At 43.1% G+C, this 19837-nt stretch overlaps 1 protein-coding gene across 1 annotated transcript; it reads left to right on the top strand.

The window, feature by feature from the left end:
* The first annotated feature begins 783 nt into the window (after positions 1 to 783).
* Positions 784 to 18669, top strand: LOC112216433 (solute carrier family 2, facilitated glucose transporter member 5-like). The gene is made up of 12 exons (XM_042299787.1): positions 784 to 980; positions 2035 to 2133; positions 2403 to 2563; positions 2763 to 2887; positions 3408 to 3560; positions 3805 to 3930; positions 4351 to 4538; positions 5525 to 5635; positions 5928 to 6029; positions 9781 to 9856; positions 11051 to 11178; positions 18125 to 18669. The coding sequence occupies exons 1-12, from the start codon at positions 840 to 842 to the stop codon at positions 18347 to 18349; spliced, it is 1635 nt and encodes a 544-aa protein (XP_042155721.1). The 5' UTR covers positions 784 to 839; the 3' UTR covers positions 18350 to 18669.
* The last annotated feature ends 1168 nt before the right edge of the window (positions 18670 to 19837 follow it).

Raw genomic sequence — 19837 nt, 5'->3', positions numbered from 1 at the left:
TGTGAGGGGTTTCTGGGTAAGTCTCTAAGAGTGTTTACAGCTGTGAGGTGTTTCTGGGTAAGTCTCTAAGAGCTTTCCACACCTGGATTATAAATTGACTGCGAATCATTGCTAGACAGCCATTTTCAAGTCTTGCCACAGATTTTCAAGACGATTTTTAAATCAAAACTGTAACTAGGCCACTGGTAAGCAACTCCGGTGTATATTTGGCCTTGTGTTTTAGGTTAGTGTTCTGCAGAAAGGTGAATTTCAAGTCAAATCCAAATTAAATTTGATTTGTCACATATAAAGGTACCTTGTCACAACAACTGATTGGCTCAAAAGCATTAAGAAGGAAAGAAATTCCACAAATTAACTTTTAACAAGGCACACTTGTTAATTTAAATGCATTCCAGGTCACTACCTCATGAAGCTGGTTGAGAGAAAGCCAAGCATGTGCAAAGCTGTCATCAAGGCAAAGGGTGGCTACTTTGAAGAATCTCAAATATAAAATATATTTGGATTTGCTTAACACTTTTTTTGGTTACTACATGATTCCATATGTGCTGTTTCATAGTTTTGATGTCTTCACTGTTATTCTACCAAGTCACAACTGACTGGCTCAAACGCATCAAGAAGGAAAGAAATTCCAAAAAATGAACTTTTAACAAGGCACACAAGACACACTCTACCGTCTGATCCTCTGATTGGTTGTAGCAACATCATGTGAAACAAAGTGAAGAGGTGTGAACCCTTTGTGGAGACGCCTTAACATGCCATAAAGGCAACAAAACACTGCGTTTGAAGTATTAACACGAGGGGGTAGTAAACTCTAATCTACCGTCTGATCCTCTGATCCAATGTCCAAAGTACATCTGTGGAGCCGTCAGGGCAGCGCTGGTCTGCTCTCTGTGGCTGAGAGAGGGGACAATAGAAACCTCAAGTCCAGAGCCATGGAAGAAGAAAATAATTTGGGGAAACCTTTGGGAGAGAGGAGAGGGGTGAGAAAATGACTTTACATTGTGATGAACATCCCAAAATTATGTTACGTTGTTTACTTTGATGTTGGATTTTTTTAATAGTTTTTTTAAATTTTATTATGCCTAGCACATGGATAGTATGTTACTAAATAGGAAACATAACTACTGCATGAAAAGTGTTAGCAATAAGGTAGAAAATGTGTGGTTATTTGCAGATTGTTGTGATAATTCCTACAGTATCATGTTTTATTAAGGTATGACCCAGGTGCAGACAGTGTTGAAGAAACAAAAGCTTATTCTTTAAACAGGGGCAGGCAAATGACAGGTCAAAGGCAGGCAGGGGGCAATAATTCAGAGTAGTGGGGCGAAGGTACAGGACGACAGGCAGGCTCAGGGTCAGGGCAGGCAGGGGGCAATAATTCAGAGTAGTGGGGCGAAGGTACAGGACGATAGGCAGTCTCAGGGTCAGGGCAGGCAGGGGGCAATAATTCAGAGTAGTGGGGCGAAGGTACAGGACGACAGGCAGGCTCAGGGTCAGGGCAGGCAGGGATAATAATTCAGAGTAGTGGGGGCGAAGGTACAGGACGACAGGCAGGCTCAGGGTCAGGGCAGGCAGGGGTCAATAATTCAGAGAGGGTGTAAGGCACCGGAACAGCAGGCGGGGTCAGGTCAGGCAGAGGTTGTGAGCCAGAGTAGTGGGGCAAAGGCACAGAACGGCAGGCAGGCTCAGGGCAGGCAGGCTCAGGGCAGGCAGGCTCAGGGCAGGTAGGGTCTGGGCAGGGTCGGGGCAGGCAGGCTCAGGGTCAGGTCAGGCAGAGGTCGGTGATCCAGAGTAGTGGGGTAAAGGTACAGAACGGCACGCTCAGGGTCAGGTCGGGAAAGGTCAAAACCGTGAGCAGCAAGGGAAACCGCTGGTAGGTTTGAACGAACAAAACGAAGTGGCGCAGACAAACAGAAAACACAGATGTAAGTACCCAGGGGATAATGAGGAAGATGGGCGACACCTGGAAGCACAAAGACAGGTGAAACAGATCAGGGCGTGACACTACACTATGTTCTCCTTTTTACGTGACAGAAGCTGACTGTTGTCCTGATGTTGGCTACCCTCATATCTGCCTTTGGATCATCCTTCCAGTATGGATACAACGTGGCTGTGATCAACTCTCCATCGCAGGTAATTTATACCACACTGAATTTATCTGAAGTATAAACATTTAAAAAATGAAATAATACATTCATTTCAATACAATCTATTTCCCTTAATAAACTGCACTGAAACTTCACATTTCTACCTTTTGTATTTGGGCTAAATTGAATTGAATTGTTGTGTTGACACGTAATCGATTTTTTTGTAAAAAAAAAAAAGAAGAGGTATTTTGACCTTAATGGGGACTTCCTGTATAAAATACAAGTGAAATACAATAAAAATGTGTCTTTGTCCAGTTCATACAACAGTTCTACAACACTACTTACGTGGAGCGTTACGGTGGACCAATGGAGGACAGCTTCCTCACCTTGCTGTGGTCTCTGTCTGTCTCCATGTTTCCCCTGGGAGGGTTGTTTGGCTCACTGATGGTGGCCCCGCTTGTCAACAAACTAGGAAGGTAATGACCCGGTTATTAAAGATGCATTAACTGTCTATACATCCAAATAATAAGTATCTGTTTATAAGACTTAAAAAATACAACTGGAATAGGCTTGTAAATGATCTATTGAAATGTTCAGAAAACACACACTGTAGCTGGCTTTGATCATCATGAAATACTATTTTTGTTTATCTCTAATGAAAAATGTGTCTGATAGGAAAGGCACCCTCCTCTTCAATAATATATTCTCCGTTGTTCCTGCTGTGATGATGGGAGTGAGCGAGATCGCTGAGTCATATGAGATCATCATCGTGGCTAGGATTATAGTGGGGATCTGCGCAGGTCAGCAAAAACAAAACATCCTCTATCGCACTAATTTTGATCACGTTTAATGGACAGAAATGTTTGGATATCTTATCTCATTTAATATTTTCTTATCTTTCCAACGTTTATTCAAGAACAACACATACTTCGAATTCGTAGCTATATGTATATGAACTGTGTCAGTTTCTGATGAAATTTGATTCATAACCGCAGTCTCACGAGGCTCTCGAGTGGCACAGCTGTCCAAGGCACTACATGTCAGTGCTAGATGCGTCACTCCAGACCCTGGTTCGATCTCGGGCTGTATCACAACTGGCAGTGATTGGGAGTCCCGTAGGGTGGTGCACAATTGTCTGGGTGAGGGGAGGGTTTGGCTGGGGGCAGGCTGTCATTGTAAAATAAGAATTTGTTCTTAACTGACTTTCCTAGTTAAAGGTTCAATAAAAACATTACCTTATTTATTGATCAGATGCAATCAGATACTAATTGAAATGCAGCCTGTAGCCTGATGCATTCTCTGTCGTCACTCCTCCTCTAGGTCTTTCGTCCAACGTGGTGCCTATGTACCTGGGTGAACTCTCTCCTAAGAACCTGAGAGGAGCGATCGGCGTCGTGCCTCAGCTCTTCATCACCATCGGGATCCTCAGTGCACAGGTGTTAGGCATCAGTAGCATTCTGGGAAACAACACAGGTAGGGCAGCCTCGAGCAGAGGTTCCACAAAATGTTCTGGTACACAACGCCACATTGATATCAGGGGATTTCTGGGGGAGCGCGACTAATTGAAAAGTCACGTTTTTAATGTCACACGGGCCTACCCAACACCGCCCAACCCATCCCAGAGTTTGGGAACCGCTGGCCGAGAGGTTAGAGAGGTTGACCTGAAGCTGGATTGTCTGTGGCTTAGTAAGGTGTGTGTGTCCTGTCCTCTCCCCAGGCTGGCCTCTCATGCTGGGTCTAACAGGTATCCCTGCCCTGGTAGAGCTGTTGCTACTACCGTTCTTCCCAGAGAGCCCCAGGTACATGCTGATCCAGAGAGGAGACGACAAGACCGCCCGGAGAGGTAACACACCTGACAATTCATTTCACGACCGCTGCCAATTTTCACAGACAGAGAGAGGGGTAGAGAGGTAGATAGAGGGAGAGAGAGAGAGGGAGAGAGAGAGAGAGAGAGCGAGAGAGAGGTAGAGAGAGAGAGGTAGAGATAGAGGTAGAGAGAGAGGTAGAGAGAGAGCGAGAGAGAGAGAGCGAGAGAGGTAGAGAGAGAGAGGTGGCGAGAGAGAGAAAGATACAGACAGACAGACAGACAGACAGACAGACAGACAGAAGCGGCAGGTAGCGTTGGGCCATTTACCAAAATGTCGCTGATTGGAATCCCCAAGTTGACTAGGTGAAAGGGGGGGATAGATAGATAGATTCATAATGCTTGGTTGGTTGATTGACTGACTGATTGATGAGGAGGTTGTGCGTTCCTTTCCCTCAGCGCTGCAGCGTCTACGAGGCTGGGAGGATGTGGACAGAGAGATGGATGAGATGAGACTGGAGCACCAATCAGAACAAGCCGAGGGCCGCCTGTCCGTCCTCAACCTCCTGTCCCTCCGCTCCCTGCGCTGGCAGCTCATCTCCATCGTAGCCATGAACATGGGTCAACAGCTGTCTGGGATCAACGCGGTAAAACATGCTTATGAGACCAGAAGACCTGAGCTAATGGTTTTAGATCAGCGGGCTAACACAGTCAAATGTGTACGAACATGAGCAGCTGTCTGGGGATCAATGAGGTAAGGTGTAACCATAGAGATGTACAGAGAACTCTAGTGGCCAAAAGCCTGTTTTAGCACGGGCAGCGCCATTCAGGACTTTCACCATTTTGAAGTAGTCAATTGGGTGGGACAGCCTATGGTTTAAGGATCACATAATTCCATCCAGGACATCAGGAGGGATCAGCCAATTATTTATACTTGTGAGAAAACATTTCATAACTGCAGGTGGCAGTAAATCACCAGCCTTGGCTTCATACCTGTTCAAACACCCTCCAGGTGGCAGTATGCACCCTTTCAGTTTGTTTACCAACTCATAGAGATAGTAGAAGAAGAAGAAGAAAATGGACTACTTCGAAATGGAGATGGCCTCAATGGCATTATCCGCACTCTCACAGACGCCCTAATGGGACAGATACAACGATGCAATCTCTATACTATCTCTATGTGTGTAACCATCCGGGATTCAAACCCAGGTTTCCTGAGTACCACAAGACAGTGTTATCCCGCTGAGCTCATGCTAAGGTAAGCTACCGCAAGGGAGCTAACACAAGTCTTCAGTTCCTGGGGACAAGTTTATTCCTCACACAAGCTTGGTCCCCTGAAACATCTGCGTTACTGATCCACTATTGTTGAATATTATATGGATCTGATGACCCTCTAGTTGGAGAAATCATGATTTTGGGCTAGAGTTGCAAAATTCCAGCTACTTTCCCAAAAGTCACAGGTTTTCCATAAATCCTGGATAGAAGATTCCCTGAATTGGGAGGGAATAAGCCAGGAATCCGGAATCCTACAACCGGGATTTTTGGAAAACCTGGGAATTTCGGTAAAGTTCCTAGAACCCTGATTTTGCCATTAAATTATCTGAAGCTAGAACCCTGTCTCTCCTCTCCTCAGATTTACTACTATGCTGACAGTATCTACAGCTCAGCGGGAGTCCCGGAGAGTGACATTCAGTACGTCACAGTTGGAACTGGGGCTGTCAACGTCTTCATGACCATCACTGCGGTACGAAATACCCTCTCTCCAGTCTACAACACTGTACTGAAGGGCTCAGTTCAATTGAACACACATTTTAACCTACTGTAGAAACATAAAGCTGGGTTTACACAGGCAGCCCAATTCTGATCTTTTGCCCAAATATTGACAAAAGAGCTGATCTGGCCAAAAGACTAATTTGTGGGAAAAGATCAGAATTGGGCTGCCTGTGTAAAGCAGCCATAGACTCACAAGTAAATGCTTCCAGATTTCAGGAGTCACCTTCGACCTTTCCTTCATGTTTGTGACTGTGGTTCAACAGGTGTTCATTGTGGAGGCCGCAGGCAGGAGGCTGCTCCTCCTCATTGGGTTTGGGATCTGCTGTGTGTCCTGTGCTCTCCTCACTGTGGCCCTCACCTTCCAGGTAAGCCACACTGCACCCAAATCACACCCCTTTCCCTTCATAGTGCCCTACTTTGGACCAAAGCCATCGGGTCTGGTCCAAAGTAATGCACACTGTGATCAATAGTATTGCACTAGGCATATATAGTAAATCTGTTGTTGTTAGAGACATACTACAATAACTGCAACTCCCATAACACCAGCCAAACACTACAAGCTAAAACTACAACTCCCATAACACCAGCCAAACACTTCAAGCTATAACTCCAACTCCCATAACACCAGCCAAACACTACAAGCTAAAACTACAACTCCCATAACACCAGCCAAACACTACATCAGCCAAACACGACAAGCTATAACTACAACTCCCATAACACCAGCCAAACACTACACCAGCAAAACACTACAAGCTAAAACTACAAATCCCATAACACCAGCCAAACACTACACCAGCCAAACACTACAAGCTTGAACAACTCCCATAACACCAGCCAAACACAACAAGCAAAACCAAACACCCTAAAGCCTTTAGTGTGAATGCAACTCCCTGCATAACACTGGTAGACAAACACTACAGATTTAGAACGTCCCAAAATCCCATAACACCAGCCAAACAGACTGAGCTGAAACCCAACTCCCCTAACACCAGCCAAACACAACAACAGCCAAACAGACAAGCTAAAACTCCAACTCCCAGAACACCAGCCAAACGCTACAAGCTGAAATGACAACTCCCATAACACCAGCAAAACACTACAAGCTAAAACTACAAATCCCATAACACCAGCCAAACACTACACCAGCCAAACACTACAAGCTTGAACAACTCCCATAACACCAGCCAAACACAACAAGCTAAAACTCAATATCCCCTAAAGCCTTTAGTGTGAATGCTTTATTGCACCTGCAGTTAATACTGGTAACGTGATACAAAGTTTGCAGAATTATAGTCCCATAAATCAGGTATCCACCAGTTGGCACAGGACCAGACTGAGCTGAGGGCCCAAGACTTCAACCCTGGGAGCAGTGGTGGGGGGAGTCTACTGGGGATTTAGAGAGACATATAGAGAGATATAGAGAGCGATATATAGAGTTATAGAGAGATATAGAGAGATATATAGAGTTATCGAGAGATATATAGAGTTATAGATATATATAGAGAGGTATAGAGAGTTATAGAGAGTTATAGAGAGTTATAGAGAGATGTAGAGAGATAAAGAGAGTTATAGAGAGATATAGAGAGTTATAGAGAGATATAGAGTTATAGAGAGATATAGAGAGTTATAGAGAGATATAGAGAGATAAAGAGAGTTCTAGAGAGATATAGAGTTATAGAGAGATATAAAGAGATATAGAGATATAGAGAGATATAGAGTTATAGAGAGATATAGAGAGATATAGAGAGTTATAGAGAGATATTGAGTTAGAGAGATATAAAGAGATATATAGAGATATAGAGAGATAAAGAGATATATAGAGAGTTATAGAGAGATATAGAGATATATAGTTATAGAGTATATAGAGAGATATAGAGAGTTATAGATATAGAGAGATATAGAGATATATAAAGAGATATAGAGTTATAGAGAGATATAGAGAGTTATAGAGATATATAAAGAGATATAGAGTTATATAGATATATAGAGTTACAGAGAGACATAGAGATATAGAGAGTTATAGAGAGATATAGAGAGTTATAGAGAGATATAGAGATATAGAGAGTTATATAGAGATATAGAGATATATAGAGTTATAGAGAGATATAGAGAGTTATAGAGAGATATAGAGATATAGAGATATATAGAGATATAGAGATATATATAGAGATATAGAGAGTTATATAGAGATATAGAGAGTTATAGAGAGTTATAGAGAGATATAGAGAGTTATAGAGAGATATAGAGATATAGAGAGTTATATAGAGATATATAGAGATATAGAGAGATATAGAGATATATAGAGAGTTATAGAGAGTTATAGAGAGATATAGAGATATAGAGAGTTATAGAGAGATATAGAGTTATAGAGAGATATAGAGAGTTATAGAGATATAGAGAGTTATATAGAGATATAGAGAGATATATAGAGATATAGAGAGTTATATAGAGATATAGAGAGATATATAGAGATATAGAGAGTTATATAGAGATATAGAGATATATAGAGATATAGAGAGCTATATAGAGATATAGAGAGTTATATAGAGATATAGAGATATAGAGAGTTATATAGAGATTTAGAGAGTTATATAGAGATATATATATAGAGGTATAGAGAGTTATATAAATCCAATCAAATCAAATCAAATTTTATTTGTCACATACACATGGTTAGCAGATGTTAATGCGAGTGTAGCGAAATGCTTGTGCTTCTAGTTCCGACAATGCAGTAATAACCAACAAGTAATCTAACTAACAATTCCAAAACTACTGTCTTATACACAGTGTAAAGGGATAAAGAATATGTACATAAGGATATATGAATGAGTGATGGTACAGAGCAGCATAGGCAAGCTACAGTAGCTGATATCGAGTACAGTATATACATATGAGATGAGTATGTAAACAAAGTGGCATAGTTAAAGTGGCTAGTGATACATGTATTACATAAGGATGCAGTCGATGATATAGAGTACAGTATATACGTATGCATATGAGATGAATAATCTAGGGTATAGTAACATTATATAAGGTAGCATTGTTTATATATTTACATCATTTCCCATCAATTCCCATTATTAAAGTGGCTGGAGTTGAGTCTGATGGCCTTGAGATAGAAGTTGTTTTTCAGTCTCTCGGTCCCAGCTTTGATGCACCTGTACTGACCTAGAGTTATAGAGAGTATAGAGATATAGAGAGTTATAGCCTTCTGGATGATAGCGGGGTGAACAGGCAGTGGCTCGGGTGGTTGATGTCCTTGATGATCTTTATGGCCTTCCTGTAACATCGGGTGGTGTAGGTGTCCTGGAGGGCAGGTAGTTTGCCCCCGGTGATGCGTTATGCAGACCTCACTACCCTCTGGAGAGCCTTACGGTTGAGGGATATAGGAGCAGTATATAGCCGTACCAGGCGGTGATACAGCCCGCCAGGATGCTCTCGATTGTGCATCTGTAGAAGTTTGTGAGTGCTTTTGGTGACAAGCCGAATTTCTTCAGCCTCCTGAGGTTGAAGAGGCACTGCTGCGCCTTCTTCACGATGCTGTCTGTGTGGGTGGACCAATTCAGTTTGTCTGTGATGTGTATGCCGAGGAACTTAAAACTTGCTACCCTCTCCCCTACTGTTCCATCGATGTGGATAGGGGGGGTAGAGAGATAAAGAGATATATAGAGAGTTATAGAGAGAGATATAGAGTTATAGAGAGATATAGAGTTATAGAGAGATATAGAGAGTTATAAAGAGATATAGAGAGTTATATAGAGATATATATATAGAGATATAGAGAGTTATATAGAGATATAGAGAGATATAGAGAGTTATATAAAGATATAGAGAGTTATATAGAGATATAGAGAGATATAGAGAGTTATATAGAGATATAGAGAGATATAGAGAGATATAGAGAGATATAGAGAGTTATATAGAGATATAGAGAGTTATAGAGAGATATAGAGAGATATAGAGAGATATAGAGAGATATAGAGAGTTATAGAGAGATATAGAGAGATATAGAGAGATATAGAGAGATACAGAGAGATACAGAGAGAACGAGGAAGTGAACAGCTGTAAATACAGCAGGTTTATGATAACAGTCCCAGTTTTGTTGACACACAGGAGAGTACGGAGTGGATGCCCTACGTCAGCATCGCCTGTGTCATCGTCTATGTTGTTGGACACGCGGTCGGACCCAGTAAGTCAACCTCTTGTGTGGTCAGACACACTGTAATGGTTTGAATATTCAATTGCCTTTTAAACATGCGATAGGCAGTATAATAATGTGTCAAAAACATGATGACCAGAACATCACATAACAACATGACCAGAACATGACATAATGTCAGTTTCTGGTGCATATAGAATACATACCATCTATACGATAGCATTAGTCAATTAGTCATAGACTACATGTCTGTTCCCATAAGTCCTATTCCCAGTGAATACAGAGATGATGTTGCTCTAACATAGACCTGTCACTAGTCTAATGTAGACCTGTCACTAGTTTCTAATGTAGACCTGTCACTAGTTTCTAATGTAGACCTGTCACTATTCTCTAACGTAGACCTGTCACTAGTCTAACGTAGACCTGTCACTAGTCTAACGTAGACCTGTCACTAGTCTCTAACGTAGACATCTCACTAGTTTCTAACGTAGACATCTCACTAGTCTCTAACATAGACATGTCACTAGTCTAACGTAGACGTCTCACTAGTCTCTAACGTAGACCTGTTACTAGTCTCTAACATAGACCTGTTACTAGTCTCTAACGTAGAGCTGTCACTAGTCTCTAACATAGACCTGTCACTAGTCTCTAACATAGACCTGTCACTAGTCTCTAATGTAGACCTGTCACTCGTCTCTAACGTAGACGTCTCACTAGTCTCTAACGTAGACCTGTTACTAGTCTCTAACATAGACCTGTTACTAGTCTCTAACGTAGAGCTGTCACTAGTCTCTAACATAGACCTGTCACTCGTCTCTAACGTAGACGTCTCACTAGTTTCTAACGTAGACCTGTCACTAGTCTCTTACGTAGACCTGTCACTAGTCTCGGAATCCTGACCCTAGGCAACAGCAGGGACTATGGTCTGTTTCCTCTTTACAAATCACGAGGCAGACATGCCAGAACATCGTGATTGGAAACCAAAGTTTGTGGGCGAAACCTTTGCATTAGTTTTATTGAAAGTAGTTGATTCAAACTAACCACTTCAGAAATACACTCATTAAAAATCATCTCCGTAATCTCTATTTTGTGTTTGGGTATGAAGAAGCAGATAAGGCAGTGACGTACTTCCTCAATGCCAAACTGACGTTCTGTTTCGTACAAACGTGTTAAGCCGGAACATTGCAACATTGTGGATGTCTAACCTCTGACCTCTGTCCCAAGGTACTATTCCCTACGTGGTGACCACAGAGATGTTCCGCCAGTCGTCCAGACCAGCAGCCTTCATGGTGGCAGGGTCGATCCACTGGCTGTCCAACTTCACTGTGGGACTCGTGTTCCCCTTCATGGAGGTCAGTTCTCCAAGCCGGAAAGACACCATTTTGATGCCAACAAAGAGAGATTCTGGATATATTGTCTATACACTGCTCAAAAAAATAAAGGGAACACTAAAATAACACATCCTAGATCTGAATGAATGAAATATTCTTATTAAAAACCTTTTTCTTTACATAGTTGAATGTGCTGACAACAAAATCACAAATAATTATCAATGGAAATCACATTTATCAACCCATGGAGGTCTGGATTTGGAGTCACACTCAAAATTAAAGTGGAAAACCACACTACAGGCTGATCCAACTTTGATGTAATGTCCTTAAAACAAGTCAAAATGAGGCTCAGTAGTGTGTGTGGCCTCCACGTGCCTGTATGGCCTCCCTACAACGCCTGGGCATTCTCCTGATGAGGTGGCGGATGGTCTCCTGAGGGATTTCCTCCCAGACCTGGACTAAAGCATCCGCCAACTCCTGGACAGTCTGTGGTGCAACGTGGCGTTGGTGGATGGAGCGAGACATGATGTCCCAGATGTGCTCAATTGGATTCAGGTCTGGGGAACGGGCGGGCCAATCCATAGCATCAATGCCTTCCTCTTGCAGGAACTGCTGACACACTCCAGCCACATGAGGTCTAGCATTGTCTTGCATTAGGAGGAACCCAGGGCCAACAGCACCAGCATATGGTCTCACAAGGGGTCTGAGGATCTCATCTCGGTACCTAATGGCAGTCAGGCTACCTCTGGCGAGCACACGGAGGGCTGTGCGGCCCCCCAAAGAAATGCCACCCCACACCATGACTGACCCACCGCCAAACCGGTCATGCTGGAGGATGTTGCAGGCAGCAGAACGTTCTCCACGGCGTCTCCAGACTCTGTCACATCTGTCACATGTGCTCAGTGTGAACCTGCTTTCATATGTGAAGAGCACAGGGCGCCAGTGGCGAATTTGCCAATCTTGGTGTTCTCTGGCAAATGCCAAACGTCCTTCACGGTGTTGGGCTGTAAGCACAACCCCCACCTGTGGACGTCGGGCCCTCATACCACCCTCATGGAGTCTGTTTCTGACCATTTGAGCAGACACATGCACATTTGTGGCCTGCTGGAGGTCATTTTGCAGGGCTCTGGCAGTGCTCCTCCTGCTCCTCCTTGCACAAAGGTGGAGGTAGCGGTCCTGCTGCTGGGTTGTTGCCCTCCTACGGCCTCCTCCACATCTCCTGATGTACTGGCCTGTCTCCTGGTAGTGCCTCCATGCTCTGGACACTACGCTGACAGACACAGCAAACCTTCTTGCCACAGCTCGCATTGATGGGTCATCCTGGATGAGCTGCACTACCTGAGCCACTTGTGTGGGTTGTAGACTCCGTCTCATGCTACCACTAGAGTGAAAGCACCGCCAGCATTCAAAAGTGACCAAAACATCAGCCAGGAAGCATAGGAACTGAGAAGTGGTCTGTGGTCACCACTTGCAGAACCACTCCTTTATTGGGGTTGTCTTGCTAATTGCCTATAATTTCCACCTGTTGTCTATTCCATTTGCACAACAGCATGTGAAATTTATTGTCAATCAGTGTTGCTTCCTAAGTGGACAGTTTGATTTCACAGAAGTGTGATTGACTTGGGGTTACATTGTGTTGTTTAAGTGTTCCCTTTATTTTTTTGAGCAGTGTATATATATATATATATATATCCATAAGAGTCTCGGTAGTGTTTATGGATCATTTGTATTTGTATGTATTTCTATTTATTATGGATCCCCAGTAGCTGCTGTCTCTTCCTGGCGTCGGACAAAAATTAAGGCAGTAATATACATTATAATAGAATTTTGAAACATTCAAATACATTTTACAACAGATTTCACAATACATTAAGTGTGTTCCCTCAGCCCACTACTCTATTAATACACACTATCCGGGTGTGCGTGTGTGTATAGTGTGTGTGTTATGTCAATACATACAGGAGTCAACCTCTTATGTTTCACTGAGTCGTGGCTGAACGACGACATTCATAACATACAGCTAGCTGGCGGGTTATACACTCTATTGGTAGGATAGAACAGCAGCCTCTGGTAAGACAAGGGGTGGGGTCTATGTGTATTTGTAAACAACAGCTATCTACAACGATATCTAAGGAAGTCTCAAGGTTTTGCTCGCCTGAGGTGGAGTATCTCATGATAAGCTGTAGACTACACTATCTACCTAGAGATTTTTCGCCTGTATTTTTCGTAGCTGTCTACATACCACCACAGACCGATGCTGGCACTAGTGGCCGGGGACTTAAATGCAGGGAAACATAAATCAGTTTTTACCTCAATTCTATCAGCATGTTAAATGTGCAACCATAGGGAAAGAACCTCTTGACCACCTTTACTCCACACACAGAGACACGTAGAAGGCTCTCCCTCACCCTCCATTTGGCAAATCTGACCATAATTCCTGATCTTCCTGATTCCTGCTTACAAGCAAAAATTAAAGCAGGAAGCACCCGTGATTCGGTCTATGAGTACACCGCATCACTCATTGGCTTCATAAATAAGTGCATTGATGACGTCGTCCCCACAGTGACCGTACGTACATACCCCAACCAGAAGCCATGGACTACAGGCAACATTGGCGCTGAGCCAAAGGATAGAGCTGTCGCTTTCAAGGACTCTAACCTGGAAGCTTATAAGAAATCCCGCTATGCCCTCCGGCGAACCATCAAACAAGCAAAGCGTCAATACAGGACTAAGATCGAATCATAGTACACCGGCTCCGATGCTCGTCGGATGTGGCAGGGCTTGCAAACCATTACAGACTACAAAGGGAAGCACAGCCGAGAGCTGCCCAGTGACACGAGCCTACCAGACGAGCTAAATAACTTCTATGCTCACTTCAAGGCAAGTAACACTGAAACATGCATGAGAGCATCAGCTGTTCCGGACGACTGTGTGATCACGCTCTCCGTAGCCGACGTGAGTAAGACCTTTAAACAGGTCAACATTCACAAGGCCGCAGGGCCAGATGGATTACCAGGACGTGTTCTCCGAGCATGCGCTATCTTCAATGACATTTTCAACCTCTCCCTGTCTGAGTCTGTAATACCAACATGTTTCAAGCAGACCACCATAGTCCCTGTGCCCAAGAACACTAAGGTAACCTGCCTAATTACTACCGACCCGTAGCACTCACGTCTGTAATACATTTTTTGCACTATTGGCTAGAACCTGTAAGTAAGCATTTCACTGTAAGTTATACCTGTTGTATTCAGCGCATGTGACAAATAAACTTTGATTTGATTTATAGCCATGAAATGCTTTGAAAGGCTGGTCATGGCTCACATCAACACCATTATCCCAGAAACCCTAGACCCACTCCAATTTGCATACCGCCCCAACAGATCCACAGTTGATGCAATCTCTATTGCACTCCACACTGCCCTTTCACACCTGGACAAAAGGAGCACCAATGTGAGAATGCTATTCCTTAACAACAGCTCAGCGTTCAACACCATAGTGCCCTCAAAGCTCATCACTAAGCTAAGCTAAGTGTTGCAGTGATTTCACACTCTGTAGTAGTTGACGTGTATAGTGTTTAGTCATCCACATACAGTGCCTTGCGAAAGTATTCGGCCCCCTTGAACTTTGCGAACTTTTGCCACATTTCAGGCTTCAAACATAAAGATATAAAACTGTATTTTTTTGTGAAGAATCAACAACAAGTGGGACACAATCATGAAGTCGAACGACATTTATTGGATATTTCAAACTTTTTTAACAAATCAAAAACTGAAAAATTGGGCCTGCAAAATTATTCAGCCCCTTTACTTTCAGTGCAGCAAACTCTCTCCAGAAGTTCAGTGAGGATCTCTGAATGATCCAATGTTGACCTAAATGACTATTGATGATAAATACAATCCACCTGTGTGTAAATCAAGTCTCCGTATAAATGCACCTGCACTGTGATAGTCTCAGAGGTCCGTTAAAAGCGCAGAGAGCATCATGAAGAACAAGGAACACACCAGGCAGGTCCGAGATACTGTTGTGAAGAAGTTTAAAGCCGGATTTGGATACAAAAAGATTTCCCAAGCTTTAAACATCCCAAGGAGCACTGTGCAAGCGATAATATTGAAATGGAAGGAGTATCAGACCACTGCAAATCTACCAAGACCTGGCCGTCCCTCTAAACTTCCAGCTCATACAAGGAGAAGACTGATCAGAGATGCAGCCAAGAGGCCCATGATCACTCTGGATGAACTGCAGAGATCTACAGCTGAGGTGGGAGACTCTGTCCATAGGACAACAATCAGTCGTATATTGCACAAATCTGGCCTTTATGGAAGAGTGGCAAGAAGAAATCCATTTCTTAAAGATATCCATATAAAGTGTCGTTTAAAGTTTGCCACAAGCCACCTGGGAGACACACCAAACATGTGGAAGGTGCTCTGGTCAGATCAAACCAAAATTGAACTTTTTGGCAACAATGCAAAACGTTATGTTTGGCGTAAAAGCAACACAGCTCATCACCCTGAACACACCATCCCCACTGTCAAACATGGTGGTGGCAGCATCATGGTTTGGGCCTGCTTTTCTTCAGCAGGGACAGGGAAGATGGTTAAAATTGATGGGAAGATGGATGGAGCCAAATACAGGACCATTCTGGAAGAAAACCTGATGGAGTCTGCAAAAGACCTGAGACTGGGACGGAGATTTGTCTTCCAACAAGACAATGATCCAAAACATAAAGCAAAATCTACAATGGAATGGTTCAAAAATAAACATATCCAGGTGTTAGAATGGCCAAGTCAAAGTCCAGACCTGAATCCAATCGAGAATCTGTGGAAAGAACTGAAAACTGCTGTTCACAAATGCTCTCCATCCAACCTCACTGAGCTCGAGCTGTTTTGCAAGGAGGAATGGGAAAAAATGTCAGTCTCTCGATGTGCAAAACTGATAGAGACATACCCCAAGCGACTTACAGCTGTAATCACATCAAAAGGTGGCGCTACAAAGTATTAACTTAAGGGGGCTGAATAATTTTGCACGCCCAATTTTTCAGTTTTTGATTTGTTAAAAAAAGTTTGAAACATCCAATAAATGTCGTTCCACTTCATGATTGTGTCCCACTTGTTGTTGATTCTTCACAAAAAAATACAGTTTTATATCTTTATGTTTGAAGCCTGAAATGTGGCAAAAGGTCGCAAAGTTCAAGGGGGCCGAATACTTTCGCAAGGCACTGTACATAGACCCACAGGCTTTACTCATGATCAGTGGTCATGACGTTGCCCTGTTCGTGAGGTTTACGACCCTCCCATAAATACCTTTCACCCTTTTCTCTCCACTCTACAGAATGGACTCTTGGAAACCCCTTCGTTAACATAGAAAGAGTATGGTAACATCAAAAAGGTTGGGGAAAGGAACAATATTTCTGTAATCCAACCAGTTGGAAGTGTCCGTTGGTACTTAAAGAATATGATGTCAGATCAGTTGGTGTCTGGGACATTATATCTGATGATAGGACGACAGATTCACATGGAATTATTGTGAAATTTAAATGTTTAAATATGAAACAATTTGTGAAAAGATTAAATGTAATTTTTGATTCTAAATGAGAGAATTGTTTTCATACGTAAACTATGCTCACTCAGTGGCCACGCCCACGTGAACAGACATTGGTTGAGAACTATGAAACACGCCCTTCTCTCCCCCAATACAAAAGCCCGTCGACGGAAGTCAACCTCATGTTCCTGACGATGTGAACATCATCGGGAACCTATCTCTCTTTACACCCACCCACCCACCTACCTATCTCTCTTTACACCCACCCACCCACCTACCTACCTGTCTCTCTTTACACCCACCCACCCACTTACCTATCTCTCTTTACACCCACCCACCCACTTACCTATCTCTCTTTACACCCACCCACCCACTTACCTATCTCTCTTTACACCCACCCACCCACCTACCTATCTCTCTTTACACCCACCCACCCACCTACCTATCTCTCTTTACATCCACCCACCCACCTACCTATCTCTCTTTACACCCACCCACCCACCCACTTACCTATCTCTCTTTACACCCACCCACCTACCTATCTCTCTTTACACCCACCCACCCACCCACCCACTACCTATCTCTCTTTACACCCACCCACCCACCCACCCACTTACCTGTCTCTCTTTACACCCACCCACCCACCCATCTACCTATCTCTCTTTACACCCACCCAACCCACTTACCTGTCTCTCTTTACACCCACCCACCCACCCACCTACCTATCTCTCTTTACACCCACCCACCCACTTACCTGTTTCTCTTTACACCCACCCACCCACCTACCTATCTCTCTTTACCCCCACCCACCCACCTACCTAGCTCTCTTTACACCCACCCACCCACTTACCTATCTCTATTTACACCCACCCACCCACCCACCCACTTACCTATCTCTTGACCTCTACCTCTATATCTCTACTTCGACCTCTACCTCTACCAATCTCTCTACCTCTACCTATCTCTCTCTCCCTCTATCTGTCTCTACCTTTACCTATCTCTCTACCTCTATTTATCTCTCTCTACCTCTACCTATTTCTCTATCTCTACCTATGTCTCTACCTCTCTCTCTACCTCTACCTATCTCTCCACATCTCTACCTCTACCTCTACCTACCTCTCTCTATCTCTCTACCTCTACCTACCTATCTCTCTACCTCTACCTCTACCTACCTATCTGTCTAACTTTATCTCTTTACCTCTACCTATCTCTCTACCTCTACCTCTGTCTCTACCTCTACCTATCTCTCTACCTCTACCTCTATGTCTCTACCTCTGTATGTCCGTCTCCAAAGAGACCCGAGCACCAATAGTTTCATCATCAGTACAGTACCGTAGAGTATGTACTCTGTCATGTCCAGAAGTTGTGTGTGACCTGAATGTCTTCCTCTTTCTGTCTGTGTTTCTACATATATATCTCTGCCCTCCAGAGTGGCCTGGGCTCCAACAGTTTCATCATCTTCTGCTTCATCTGCTTGGCGACACTGTTCTACATCTGGCTGATCGTCCCGGAGACCAAGAACAAGACCTTCCTGGAGATCAGTCAGATGTTCGCTGACAGGAACCAGGTGGAGATACAGGTGGGAAATGCTCCGTTGAAACCAGAGACCGGAGACGGCAGGGAAGGCGACGCATTCAAGGTCACTGCCTTCTAAGGAGGAGGATTGAGGCCGTTTATTTAAGGACTCTGTTTGAGAGAAGAAAGGAGAAGAACAAAAAAAACAGGTTGTTCTATTTGAAGGTTGACAGACTGGACTGGAACCACTTGGTGTCATTTGTATTTATTAAATTATACGCCCAATGCAGACGTTGTTATGTCAATACCAAATCCTTTCTGGGAAACAGAAACAGCGATGAATCCCTTTGAAAGTGGCCTGTGTCAAAGTTGACTTCAAAGTGTAAACAGGATAATTTTGGTCATAAAGTCAGTCTCATCTAAAATGGAGTTCAAATCAAATTTTATTTGTCACATTCACATGGTTAGCAGATGTTAATGCGAGTGTAGCGAAATGCTTGTGCTTCTAGTTCCGACAATGCAGTAATAACCAACGAGTCATCTAACCTAACAATTCCACAACAACTACCTTATACACACACAAGTGTAAAGGGATGAAGAATATGTACATAAAGATATATGAATGAGTGATGGTACAGAACGGCATAGGCAAGATGCAGTAGATGGTATAGAGTACAGTATATACATATGAGATGGGTAATGTAGGGTATGTAAACATTATATTAAGTGGCATAGTTTAAAGTGGCTAGTGATCCATGTATTACATAAAGATGGCAAGATGCAGTAGATGGTACCGAGTACAGTATATACATATGAGATGAGTAATGTAGGGTATGTAAACATTAAGGTTTGGAACATCTGTGCATCACAATAGAAACATTAAGGTTTGGAACATCTGTGCATCACAATAGGAACATTAAGGTTTGGAACATCTGTGCATCACAATAGGAACATTAAGGTTTGGAACATCTGTGCATCACAATAGAAACATTAAGGTTTGGAACATCTGTGCATCACAATAGGAACATTAAGGTTTGGAACATCTGTGCATCACAATAGGAACATTAAGGTTTTGAACATCTGTGCATCACAATAGGAACATTAAGGTTTGGAACATCTGTGCATCACAATAGGAACATTAAGGTTTGGAACATCTGTGCATCACAATAGGAACATTAAGGTTTGGAACATCTGTGCATCACAATTGGAACCTGAGAAATACTGTACCAAACACCCTCGTTAGATGTCAAATTGCGCAACTAAAACAAGAAATCTGTAATACGTTTTAAAGTTTTGCTGAGGATCTTTTGGTTGCGGAATTTGACATCTAACGAGGGTGTTTGGTACAGTATTTCTCAGGTAAAACAAATGTGTGACATGTTTTCTTATGTAAACAAAGTTGGGAGCTGCTGGGCAGGTCTGTCTCACTGTCTATGCTATTGGATAGAGAGAAATCACCGCAGCTGTTCACCACATGTTAGTGGGTAAATGGACATCGTCAAACCAAAACCCAAACCTTAATGTTCCTATTGTGATGCACAGATGTTCAAAACCTTAATGTTCCTATTGTGATGCACAGATGTTCCAAACCTTAATGTTCCTATTGTGATGCACAGATGTTCCAAAC

Source organism: Oncorhynchus tshawytscha, linkage group LG16 (assembly GCF_018296145.1).
Source record: "Oncorhynchus tshawytscha isolate Ot180627B linkage group LG16, Otsh_v2.0, whole genome shotgun sequence".
NCBI classification, from domain to species: domain Eukaryota; kingdom Metazoa; phylum Chordata; class Actinopteri; order Salmoniformes; family Salmonidae; genus Oncorhynchus; species Oncorhynchus tshawytscha.
Note: the sequence above shows the minus strand (reverse complement) of the source record. Positions and strands in the feature narration are given on the sequence as shown.

Excerpts from the sequence above, each read along its gene's own strand:
- LOC112216433 (XM_042299787.1), top strand. The coding sequence starts at position 840 with ATGTCCAAAGTACATCTGTGGAGCCGTCAGGGCAGCGCTGGTCTGCTC. Across the intron at positions 981-2,034 it reads CTTTGGGAGAGAGGAGAGGG|AAGCTGACTGTTGTCCTGAT; the intron begins GTGAGAAAATGA and ends TTTACGTGACAG. Across the intron at positions 3,561-3,804 it reads CATTCTGGGAAACAACACAG|GCTGGCCTCTCATGCTGGGT; the intron begins GTAGGGCAGCCT and ends TCCTCTCCCCAG.